This window comes from Camelus ferus, chromosome 26, assembly GCF_009834535.1.
Source record: "Camelus ferus isolate YT-003-E chromosome 26, BCGSAC_Cfer_1.0, whole genome shotgun sequence".
NCBI lineage: Eukaryota > Metazoa > Chordata > Mammalia > Artiodactyla > Camelidae > Camelus > Camelus ferus.
Window position 1 is genome coordinate 17,861,014 of NC_045721.1, and position 12,966 is coordinate 17,873,979.

The 12,966-nt window shown below is 43.2% G+C and overlaps 1 protein-coding gene across 4 annotated transcripts in view; it reads left to right on the forward strand.

Annotated features, from left to right (window-relative positions):
* ACSL1 (acyl-CoA synthetase long chain family member 1) overlaps positions 1-12,966 on the forward strand; it is a 55,050-nt gene that overhangs the window by 31,530 nt on the left and 10,554 nt on the right. For 3 of the 4 annotated variants that reach the window (XM_032468413.1, XM_006178343.3, XM_014553896.2), the window contains exons 5-12: positions 1,204-1,305; positions 3,521-3,620; positions 3,831-4,009; positions 6,974-7,006; positions 7,196-7,247; positions 7,768-7,841; positions 10,275-10,352; positions 12,342-12,476. In XM_032468413.1, coding sequence (XP_032324304.1) covers positions 1,204-1,305; positions 3,521-3,620; positions 3,831-4,009; positions 6,974-7,006; positions 7,196-7,247; positions 7,768-7,841; positions 10,275-10,352; positions 12,342-12,476 — 753 coding nt within the window. Of the gene's footprint in view, positions 1-1,203; positions 1,306-3,520; positions 3,621-3,830; positions 4,010-6,973; positions 7,007-7,195; positions 7,248-7,767; positions 7,842-10,274; positions 10,353-10,422; positions 10,501-12,341; positions 12,477-12,966 lie in introns of all 4 variants that reach the window. The other variant, XM_032468414.1, reaches the window with a different exon arrangement.

The window sequence follows — 12,966 nt, forward strand, 5'->3', positions numbered from 1 at the left end:
TAAAGAAGCAGACTTAAGCTAACATTGGATTAATATTGGATTTGTACATTTAAATCATTTTTTCCCCCAGCGCAGTAACTCTGACCTTTTAGGGCTGGGAACCCCTGTGAGCTTTTTGAAGAAAGGCCTGGACCTTCTTTCTAGAGATAGAAATGTGCGCATAGCATCCTGGTGCACTTTGCAGGCATTCCCAGGTTCCCAGCCCTTAAGGGCGAGCAGGAGTTGTGAAACAGTCCATGAGGTGTGAAAATAATAAGCATGTTGATGTCATTCTTGCTGTCATCTCTCCAGTGTCACTCTCAAGGCCATTGGCAGAGCAGGGGTGGCGCTATGTGCCAGAGCCAACAGGCTTCTGGGGCAGGAATAGGTGTGGTTCTGTTTTCTGCAGGTGTGGGTATGCTCTTGAGAATTCACTGACTGAGAATAAAGAAAAGCGTTCCAAGTTTTAAGATTAAAAAAATTTTTTTTTTTAGTTCATTTGGGGTAGGAATGAGGAGATGATGAGGCCAGCCTAATTTTTATGAATCTACCTATTTTTACTTCGTTGTAACAGTTGTGTACATTTTTGTATTTATTTCTCTTAAAATTGTTGCAGATACTCCACTTACTTAATCATCCAGCCATTGGTCTTTTTCCCCCTAGAGTCTTGAGATTTTTGAAATTTTGAAATATATATCTTTGTCCATAAAGTTTTTTTTGACCTCCTGTTAAGACAATTATTTCCTAAGAATAAGTTCTCAAGAATGGAATTGTAGAGCCTGGTGATAAGAGCTTGCTCTTATGTTTTTAAAGGTCTCCCCCAAACCTGTTGTTTCTGTGTTCATAGCAAAGGACGAGTTTTGTCTGCTTGGTTGCTATTTATGAACACAGACACAAAATTCTGTCCCTGGATGGCTTTTATAACTTTATAAAGCTGAAGTATAGGGTAGAAATGTGTTAGACCCTAACGTACGTCATCTGTGACCTGCAGCTGCTGGGGTGAAAATTCATTTGCTTTGCAGAAGGAACCATATGATGTGTTCCTTTCTGGTGAGTTCTGATGAGTCAAACCTTGACCTTTACAAAAATGTGAGATAAAGGAATACCTGTTGGCCCCTGTCCTCCTCCTCTGGGCAGGGCTGCTTGTCAGCTGAGGTACCACCAGTACGCTTTTCCTTTGATGTGGACCTGACATTCTTCCTGGTTTTTTCTTCCCCATTTTAGGTTGAAGAAATGTCCGAGTGCGTGGGCTCAGGGCTGATCCAGAAGGGCTTCAAGGCTGCCCCGGATCAGTTCGTCGGCATCTTTGCTCAGAACAGACCTGAGGTATTGACCATTAGGCACTGACCGCGCGTGGCTTGGAGAGCGCTCTTATACGAGAGCCAGTTGGTTCACACCTGCCTCTGCTTCAGACCAGATTCTGTGGTCTGATTGCTACTACAACATGCTTCGTGTTAGCCTTAGAGAGTTACACAGATGAAAACCCGAAACAGGCCCTTCCTTAGCCTTTAGGTAGGAAAAAAAAAAAAAAAAACACTGGTTTCTGTGTTTTTAAAACCCAAGTCCGCAAACGAAAACAAGCAAAGAAACTCTTAGAACAAATAACTAACACAGAAGCCTTCCCACTTGAAGGGCTGCCTCTGTGGTTAGCAAAATAGCATTAATAAATGACAAAGAAACGTGGATACATTTTTGTCATTAGCAGACTCTCACCTTTTCTTTCTAAAAGGCCTGAGCTTTCCCTCTGCTCAGGTTACAAAGTTACAGAAACGCCAGGGGCAGCGGGGGGGGGGGTGCTTGGCCTGGAGCTGGCCGTAGTTCAGGCCAGCAGACTGGCCGCCCCAGCCCAGGCGTGGCTCTGCTGCACACCGCCCGCCGCACTGAAGTAGATGGAAGTGGGACACCCTCTGGAGCTATTGCTTATACTGTGAGTAAACAAATCAGTGGCATAGCTGGCTTAGAAAAAGTCAAGCCCTGAGTTGAAGAAATTGAATTGATTCTTCGACCTACTTGGGGCTGGAAGACATGCTGGCTCAATCCCTGTGCTACTGAGTGCTTTATAAGTGAGAGTGGTTTCTTAGCGCTTTATGTAGTGCTGAGGGAGAGAAAGCATTTTTCACAGCTGGTCTGGACCAGGCTCGTGAATTTCGTTTCTTTCATTTGAAGTGAAACCCGTTTGAATGAACACACCCAGAATTTTTGCTTCAGTGGAATTTTATAGTGAGTCTATGACTAGGACACACATTCCTTCACAGAGTGGGCTTCTTCCCGCCTTTATTGGTTACTTCACCAAATGTTTGTTGAGTGCCTCCTATACGCCAGGCACTGCCAGGCACCAAAGGACAGCTGTGACTTGGCTCCTCTTTGTAAGGTACCATAAAGACAGCCCCATAAGCCTTTGTTTTCTCTGTAATGTGTGGACACAAGGCAAAAGGATTCTGGGAGCTCAGTCAAGGAGGACTTCCTGGAGGTGGCATCCAGGTGGAGTCCAGAAGGCCGTGAAGGTGGGGAAGCCAAGGGAATATCAGAAACAACTACACATTTGCCTTGAGCAGTGTGTCTGTGTGGGGATGAAGTGTTTTCCTAGGGGGAGTATGGAGGGGCAGGATGAGAGAGAGAGAAGACAGTTCCAGACGGGGGAATGTGAGCCGATGATGCTCCCTCCCCACGCTCACCCTGCCCTTCTCTGCTCCATGCGTTCTGCAGAAGATCAAGAACTGTGGCTGGAGAAAATGGGCACTGCTGAGGATTAAAAGCGAAAGAGTGACCTGGCCACATCTGCCTGGTGGCTGGATTGGTTGCCATGGGGCTGATGGGTTTAGAGGCAAGATGACCAGTGACTGTATCACTTCATTGCTTCCTTACTTTTCTGGGGAGGCTTTGCCAGGACAATTTTCCCAGTAGACAGTGTGTCCCCCTTCCCCTGGTCCCAGGCTCTGCTGCCCACTGTGGCCAGATCGCTCTTCCTCAGGCCCCCAGTCACTGTTTGGCCAAGAAGCCCCAGTGCTGCGCCTCACCTGGGGTGTAGAACCAAGCTCCTCCGTGGCCTCAAACCTGCTCCAGTCCTCCGCGCCAGACTAGCTGGTCCCTACCTCCCTGCTGGACCGTCCCTGCCAGCCTCGTGGCTCGCGGGCCCCCTCCCCATTTTTGACCACACAGTCCCCACTCCTGGGGTCCCCTCACCCTTCTCTCTATCTGTCCAGACTGTGCTGCTCTTGCAAAGGACAAGCTTGGTTACTTCCCACACCTCGGAGGCCCACCGCGGGCTCCCTCGCCTCGGAGCCCGTCACTCTTGATCGTTAATTCTCTTTTCACATATTTGCCTCAAATCTTCAGGCAAATTGCACTTTCCTTTTAAGAAGCGGACAAGTGTTTTGTCCTCATTAGGAATCCCTCGGGTGCCTGGCACATAGTAGGAGACACACACGTTAGTTCTACTACATCCAGTGTTTCCTCCTTGAATCTCTAGAGGATTGTTCTCCCCAGAGTGGTCCCATGATGACATTTCATTGTCTCACCCCAACCTTTGCTTTTTCTTTAGTGGGTGATCATTGAACAGGGATGCTTTGCTTATTCGATGGTGATCATTCCCCTCTATGATACCCTAGGAACTGAAGCAATCACCTACATAATCAACAAAGGTACGTCGGTGGCCTCTGGGGGCACGTTGGCTGGTTATTGGTTCAATCCAGTGACTACATTTGCTGATACTTAGCTTGATAGGGGTTTTCTATTTAAATGTACCTCTGCCCTGCTATTCAAAGAATGTGGTATTTAACCCAGTGTCAGATGCTATAGTCAGGCTCAGAATATCCCAGAGCTGATTCCTCATTGTGTCTCTTCACTTCCAGCCGAACTCTCTCTGGTTTTTGTGGACAAGCCAGAGAAGGCCAACCTCTTATTAGACGGTGTGGAGAATAAGTTAATACCAGGCCTTAAAACCGTAGTTCTCATGGACTCCTTCGGCAGCAGTCTGTTGGAACGAGGCCAGAAGTGCGGGGTGGAGATCATCAGCATGAAGGCGTTGGAGGTGAGTCACCCTGCCCCGCCCCGCCCCTGCCCCCTTCTCTGCAGGGTTTCCCCAGAGGTCATTTTGGCTCAAATGCCTTACCCAGTGTGACTGCGCGGTCCCAGATCTGGCCCATCGTTCCAGCAACCCATAAAAGATGGAGAGCAGAAATTCCAGTCTCATTACTGGAAATAAGAATTCTACATGCATGCCTAGTGTTAATCCATCACAGTTTACTGGAAGTACTCTCATAAAGCTAGTTGCAAAGCTCACATGTTCGTTCTAGAGCACTGGCAGGTCACTCCAGTCAATGCTGGAAATGGGAATTTCAGATTCAGGAGGAGATTTAAGTTTTTATGTCCTCTTTAGGCTTCAGTGCCTCTTAGTGATTTGTCCCTGAAACGGAGCCAGACATAGAAATCTGCCTCACTGTTGTCTTTTCCAGGGTGCTTTGGTAGAGTCCTGGTGAGTTTCTAGCCTAGATGCTTGATTTGGCTGATTTTCATATTATATTTCTTGAGGTTCACATTAATCACAACTTTAAAGGTAGGCGTTTTAGGAAAATGAGTGTAGTCCATATGTAAATTGGTTGTTGGACGTAGGATCATATAAGGACCTGATTTCCCCAGTTGCACTTGGATTAGAGTTCAATCCAAAAAAGCGGGCAAGAGGGGCCTCTTATGTGCACATCACTGGCGGTAATTGGCTCAATAGAACAAGTCATTCTCTTTCTGAAAATGTTATAAATATTCTCCTGGAACTGATATAAATAGGGTTTTTTATTTATAGTTCTCCTTCTACTAAGAATTTGAGCTACAAGGAAGGAGCTAGCAGACCTTTCCTGGGGGGCTTAGTGGTCACAGGGAATCTGTCATGTGTTCTATCCGAGCTTCTGCCGCACACGCACACGTGCACACAATAGCGTGGAACAGGAGTCCATAAGAGCTAATGGGTGTGCTGAATTGTTAAGTTGAGTTTTTAGCTAGCTTTTTACCTAGCAGTTCCTCACTTTTTTTTTACTTGTAATCTCATAATACAATTTCCTTTTCCCCCTATTTTCCCTCCTCTCCCTGCCCCCCCAACAGACACATACACAGGCACTTTTTTGTCTTTTTTGACTGCTCTATGATAAAGAAGTAATTTTAAGATTAAAAAAATTTAGATGAGTAAGTGATCAAAAATTATAAAGTTAATATTAAAATATTTATTATAAAAGACATTGCTTTACACTTAGCTGTGTAATATTGATCCATATTTGGTTTTTTAAAATTTCATAGGCAAAAGATTAAGTTTTTAAGAAATGAATTTAAAATTAGCTTTTTGGTTGATCATGTGATCCAGTTTTTATTAATATATATTTTTATTGCATCAAAAACAATGGTATTTGGAGTTTTTGTACTTTTTTCAATATTTTATTATGAAGACTTTCAAACATGCAAACAAGTTGAAAGAATTGTGCAGTAGACTACCACATACCTGCCAACAGTCTACAATTAATATTTTAATACATTTGCTTTATCGCATACTAATTACTCTGTCCTTTTATTCATCAATATGTCTTTTTTTGTGCATTTTCAGTAGGGTGTACATTTTATCACCCCCAAATCCTTCAGCATGCTAATCATTAAGTAGAATTCAGTCTTCCTTCTGTTTATGGGTTTGGGTTTTTTGTTTTTTTTTTTTTTTGACATTTGGAACCTAAAGATGACAACTTGTTTATTTTTATAATTGTTGAATTTTTTTCCTAAATTATGACATAAGACAGGCTTGAGGCTGTAAAACTTTCTTGACAAATAATGCACTAATTTGGATAACTTTCTTCCCAATAAATTGAAAGTCAAATTGTATGTAACTGCTGCTTTATTTTTCTTAACTTCTTAAGATCTCTAATTCTTCAAAAATTGGTGTTATAAGAGAATTCTAAAAAGATGAGTGGAAATTTGTATCTGATAAAGATTATTTTAGAAAATGGTGGAATTGTCACTGCTTTAGCTCTCAGCTGACTTCTACTTGGATTTCATTCTTCCTATTTTTAATCAGTGGTCTGTTATATATAATTTAAAGTGTGATTAGGGCTAAAGACTGTTTAAAACTGTGTGCTGGGCAGAAACTCACTGAACCCTGAGCCTACCCATCTAATTTCCATTTAATTTTAGGCATGCTCCTTCCATATGCTCACTTAAGCTGTTTGATTTTAGTAGGAAAAGAATGTAAATAGTTTATTTTAAAAATGAGTAGATATTAAAGTGGCCATGGAGACACTTTCATGCAGTAACTGCAGAATGAGCCCATTGGTAGTAACTAGGAGCCTGCTGTTGGGAAATGCTGCGCCTCAGAAACGAATCTGTCCTTCTTAACCCTTCATGTCTGTTCAGGAGTGGTCTTAGCACTTCTTTCGTGGCCTGTTGTGTAATCGGAGATTCCAAAATCCTTTTTCTGCGCCATGTCAGGAGTACGGATATTTGAGCCTCTCCAAAAATGGCCAGCATTTAAATCTGGCAGAGACTGATTTCTCTCTCCATACTGAAGATGTCATTTTTGCAGAATTGGATGATCATGTATCAGTGCTCAGCTCTGATTCTGGGAGGGTGCAGAGCATCTGTGTATGGTTCTCTGATTACAGTTGAGAGCCAGGCTTTGTTAAAGGCCGTAACAGGAAGCGAAGTGGGGACTGGAAGTACACGTAAGAGACTTTGATTCCTGTCTTTTGCATAAATCCCACGTCAAAGGCCAGTCCTAATGCCTTTGATATGCATTATATAAGAGAGAAAACAACTGGAAAATGGCTTCTTGAAACAGTGGCTAAGTGTTTGGGTTCAGGTTAATTAGAATTGCTGTTGTTTATTTAATCTGAAATGTATGCTGTCTTTGAGTTGGCTGTGAGTGAATCCCAGAGTAAGGGCAGCTTGAAGTGACTTGATGTGACTTTGTTCTTTACATTTAGAAAATGTTTCCTTTTAAGACTCTTTCTCTCTTCCCATCTAGGACCTGGGAAGAGCCAATAGACAGAAGCCAAAGGTGAGAGCACAGTGTCTGACCTGCCCCAGCCTCCAGCCTCTGTAGTTTCCATGTCTGGTCAGCTCAGAGCCTAGTAGAACTCTTGGATGATATGTTACGACTTAATCATTTTCTATTCTATTCTGATTTATAATGGCTTTTCTTTTTCTTTTCTTTTCTTTTCTTTTCTTTTTTTTAACTGTGCTGTAGCCGCCAGCACCTGAAGATGTTGCAGTCATCTGCTTCACAAGTGGAACTACGGGTCAGTTTTGAAAAGGAATTGCTTCTAAGTGGTATTTGGAAGTGTCTATTCCATATCTCATTTTGTGGATGACTTATTCGAACTATAGATGGACTGAAAGCAGAAGACACAGAAGTGCTTCAAGCCCTGTCATCTGGTAGCTCTGTAAGACAGTCCTAGAGTCTGAGAGTGTCCTCAAACATTTATTGAAGGCGAAGGTAGAACCTCCGGTCTTCTTAGGTCAAACTGTATCACTGGTTTCCAGAAATAAAATTCCTGGATTTTCTTCTCTTATTGCTATACGCACCCTCTCAAACTTGCCCATATTAATAAAGATTGTTTAAGATAATAAGTTTCATATAAAGGATTGCAGGTTCCTCAGGAATCTAATGTGACTCAACATTTGGCTTTCATAGGTGTACCTCACAGTAGAGGCACCAGAGGCCCTAATTATACAGGGTTTCTGGGCTTCTGTAATTTCTGTCAGTCCTGGATGGAGTTTCTGTCTTCTAACTTTGTTCTGCTCGTGTGTATTCCTCAGGCAACCCCAAAGGAGCAATGATTACCCATCGAAATGTAGTGAGCGATTGTTCAGCATTTGTGAAAATGACAGAGGTAAACTTTGGCGGTATTGTCATCTCTCTCATATCCGTTGGTTGGCATCAGGCCTCAGGAGTGAAGGTGTCAGAGGCACCACCATTACGTTAGGCATGTGCTGTATTTGAAGCGCTATCTGAAATACAGATAAGGTCTGAGCTTTCCTATGGCCTGAGGTCACGTTCTGTCAAATAGTTTTCACTGTGGACCTAATATCCAACTCCTGCCTGTGACTGATAAGGTGAATTGACAGATAGAATTTATGACATCTTTTAGATAGTAAAACTTTATTTGGATACCGCTCTATATAAATATTTCTGGGAAAAGACAGAACAACTGACTTTCTTGTGCTTTTTTTCTATTTTAGTGTGGGGAAAAGAATTAATTTCTTTAAGTTGACAAATGTTAACATGCTGCTGAAGGATTTTGAATTATCATTACTTTTATTATTTATTATGTTTGATTTGACTTCCGCTTTGTAAGAAGGATTAAAGCCTCGAACTTTAGTTGTTTCCTGTAATCTTAAAGTTTGTGCTACGAGTGTCCTAGTTTGCTCAGGCTGCCGTAACAAAGAGCACAGACGGGGGGGCGGGGGGGGAGGGGTGTTGAGCAACAGACCTGTGTTTTCTCACAGTCCTGGAGGCTGGATGTCTGTGATCAAGGTGCCAACAAGTTCAGCTTCCTGGCTTATAGACAGCCGGCTCCTCACCCTGCCTCACCTCTGCGTGCCCACAGAGAACTTTCTGGTGTTTCTTCCTTCCCTTATGAGGACATCAGCCTTATTAGATCAGGGGCCCACGCTGATGACCTCATTTAACCTTAGTGACCTCCCCTGTCTCCAGATACAGTCACATTGGGGGTTTGGGCTTCAGTGTATGACTTTGCGGGAAGAGTTGGTCACAATTCCGTCTGTAACACCAAAGGTAGATTTCAAACTTGCCTTTTTATAGAATAGTGGTATAGTGAATGCCTTCCCCTCTTATCTTTTGCTCACTTTTATAGAATTTGTTTTTGCAAATTCTGTGTTTCTGGGAGAGCTCTGTAGGCTCTAACTTTTGTGGCAGGAGCCTGTACTTAGTGGTTTTGGAGAATGGGCATCTCTGGTGGCTGCAGAAGTTCGATCTCATTTTCGCTTTTAGTTCTAAATGCCTTTTTTGGTATATACTTTCTAAACAGAGTTCAACATTTAGTACCTTATCAAAGTGAAATTTTAATTTCTTCATTGGCCTTCCAAAAAAAACCTTAAAATGCAATTACCTCATTGACCTTCAAAGAAAACTTAGCATTGCGTAAAACATTGAGGTAAATGATTACAATTAATGTTAATATTAAAATAATATTACCAGGGGGCATTCTCAACTTCGTAAAACTTCTAGTCCTGCTCACACACATTCTTTCTTTGACCTAAGCCAGAAAACTGGAAAAGTGTAGATGTTGACAAGGCTGGTTTCCCAGCGTGTAGCACTCTTCTTCTGACAAGTGCTACTGGAGATGCAGGCCACACTTGAATAAAGCTCCCCTGAGATGACAGCGTGACATGGGTACATCACGTGCTTGCAGGGCCCGGGACTCGTGCTCTCACCTGTGAATGCATGATTACGAAGGGTGGCCCAACTTTGGGGATGGAGGGCACGGCTCTCAAGTGGGTGCATCGCGCCCTCAGCAGCTTGACAAAGCCTTGATTTCTTAGCTGGTGTGGCCACAGCTGCTGCTGGCAGCCCCTTTTTTGGCCAGAATTCTCTATATTAATAACAGGAACATTCTGTGTGCATCCCTCACTGTGCCCGGACCCTAAGCAAAGCCCATTCTTAGCTATGAAATGGAAACCAGACGTCCACACTTACTCGAGATGCAGACCTGTCACAATCAGCATTTTATGGTCAAGCAAATCCCCTGGGGCCAGGTCAGAGCTTGAGTTAAACAAATGGGGCTATTTTTTATGGGGTCAAGCAGGGTTTTCAGGTAGAAATGTTGATCAAACTAAAATACTCAAAATGCATTTATGCTATAAATAAAAGGGGCTTGGGAATCCAATTTCTCTTATCTTTCCTCCTCCTCTCCCTTTACAACATAAGATGCTGGTCTTTTGTTGGAATGAAATAAGTTTCTTACCTTACTGTGGAACTGAGCTTGCCGGGCAGTGGGGTACTGTATCTTGGAAAATCTAAATGATTAGAGCACGTAATCTCTGGCCATCCCAATCTGGGCAACATTTTCCTCATTTTGATTCAAGTCCTCAGTGGATTCACTTTGTCGCTAGGAGTGACCTCCACTCTGTTTGAATAATTTATTGAAGTATTGCTTTGCATTTTACTCTTTGGTGAGAAATAATTGCAGAGAGTGAGCCAAAGCCATTTCTCCTTAGCAGTGAGGGATTACGTGCTCTGAAATAAAGTGGGACATTGCTGGAGATCCTAATGCTTTTCTGCTTGCTGCTGTCTTTGCTTACAGAATGTCTTCACTCCTACCCCAGATGATACTCTCATTTCTTTCTTGCCTCTCGCCCATATGTTTGAGAGAGTTGTAGAGGTAGGCACTGAGTTTTATTTTGATTGCTTGCTCATTTGTTTGTATTCTGCTAAGTTGTTGTGTCTTACAGAAAGTACTTGCCTTGAATGCCAGTGACACACACATTTCGTTTTTACCGCTTGCACACATGTTTGAGAGATTAATGCTGGTAAGTGTGCGTGTGCAGGCCGTCATCCCCATAGAGAATTCTTTGTTCAGCCCCATTTTAGAAATACCACTAATTAATTAAAAGAGTATAATTTTTTTTCTGGATCCGGTTACATGAACTGTAATTATTCATTTTAAAATTACAAGCTCAGACTTCTGAAAGATACAGAGACAGGCATGAGTTCGGAAAGATGAGCTGTGAATGTAGAATTTTTATGAATCCCACCCCACAAAGTGCAGTGAGGCTTCTGGTCTGTAAGAAGTCTCTAATTCTGGGCGTGCTTGTCCATAGTCATGAGTTGGCTTAAGACTCCTTTTTCTCACCAGTGTTCTAAGTGCCCTTGGAAAAGCAGGACGATCTTCAGCTGACCTCCCGCTGGGGTCCTCGCACACGACCGTGTGGCGAATTTAAAAACTGACCGAGAACCATCTTTTTTCCTTCTTGGACAGTTTTGGATTGTGTCATAGGAGAAACGCTGGACGCTTTTTCCTTCATTTAAAGAATGTTCTGGGAGCCCCAGCCAGGCTGCAGGCCCTGGGCTAGGTGTTGGAGCCAGAGGAGTGACTGATAAGGAACCGACCCTCTGATTAGCCACTGCCCTGTAGGATTTACTTACCCCACGGGCTCAGGGATCTTCTATCTGGCGCTTCTGCTGCCTGCACACCCCAGGAGACCTCAAGTCCACAGAGTGAGCTCAGATGAAGTTGACAGTGGACCATAGGTGCCTCACTGTGGTTTTCAATGTGTGCCCAGGAAGCAGGCCACACTGAACAAAAAGCCTCCAGGCTTAAATTTTTAAACAATAAACCATGGTGTTACCCTTCTAGTGGTTTCTGCTTTCAAGCCTGAGATGATTTGTACTTCCGTTGCATCATCTCTTGAATCTCTCTTTCTTTTTGAAATTTAAAACAGGCAGACTCTTTGTCAAGTGCCTGTGGTTTGCCAATGCAGTTTGCATCAGACAGGAAAAAATTCAGGCACAATTATAGTTGGTTGCAGACCCCTCTGAGACGGATGGACGAGCGTCTCAGCTGTGGCATATTCTGACTTGTCAGAAATGTTTAGTTAGATTCAAATAAAATAAGCAAGACTTTAAAAGGCTGGTTGCAGCAACATGGATGGACCTAGAGATTATCATATTAAGTGAAGTAAGTCAGACAGAAAGACAAAATATCGTATGATATCACTTATATGTGGAATCTAAAATAAAAAACTGGGACTGTCGGCAAGTAGCTAAGTTTTTATTTTGAGAATAAATTAGACCTAAAGTTTCTGGAAGGCTAAAAATACTTAGATTATCTAATACCATGTCATTCATTCAGCAGATATTTATCATGGAGCTAAAATAGCAGAACCTCTATGAGCATCGCTAAAAAAAAACACATTCTCTGGTTTCTCACTAGCTCCTTTGTCTTCAGGATGACCAGGAGAAATACCACAGTTCCATGGTGGACAGTGACTGGGAGGACACAAAAACATTGTTTTAAAAGCTCCCTACGTTTAGGATCTTTAAGATTTCTGGAAACTGGTGTGAAATGCTGAAGCTGATGCTTTGTGTGTGTGTGTGTGTCTGTGTGTGCCTGTGTGTGTGTGTCTGTGTGTGTGTGTGTCTGTATGTGTCTGTGTGTGTGTGTCTCTGTGTGTGTGTGTCTGTATGTGTGTGTGTTGTGTGTGTGTCTGTATGTGTCTGTGTGTGTGTGTCTGTATGTGTCTGTGTGTGTGTGTCTGTGTGTGTGTGTGTCTCTGTGTATCTCTGTGTGTGTGTGTGTGTGTGTGTGTGTGTGTGTCAGGCAGCACCCGCTGCGATGGTGAGATATTGGGTATTTCTGTTCCCTCTCTAGTGTGCAATGCTGTGTCACGGAGCTAAAATAGGATTTTTCCAAGGAGATATCAGGCTGCTTATGGATGATCTCAAGGCACTTAGACCCACTGTCTTTCCTGTGGTCCCCAGACTGCTGAACCGGATGTTTGACCGAGTAAGTCCTAAGCGCAGAGCAGGGGGCTGAGAGTGGGACCTTGAGTCTGAGGCTCAGGTGTGAGTGGGGCTCAGTGGGTCCCTTCTATGTGACCGTGGACACTGCCCTTAGTGTCACAGAACTGTGGATACTCCTCTGCAAAACCAGAGTCCATTTACCTCCTAGAGCTGTGGGTAAGAATTGTAAGAGGATACACACATGAACTCACCTTGTAAACCAGAAGGCACAATACAGGTGTAAGGCAGAGGTGGTTTTATTTTCACAATAAACTCTTTGAGCCTCTGTTTTCTCATCTGTACAATGGACTGTTACTCCGTCCCCTTCTCATAATTGCTAATTGCATCATATGAAAATAAGAACTGTGAAATGGCGTTATAAATTGCAAAGCTCCACCACATGTAAAATATTGCTTCCTTAGCCACACTGAGAGACTGACTAAGCTAAGCCAGGGACGAAGAGGAGGCCAGCCCCGCGGTGGTGGACCGTTAGC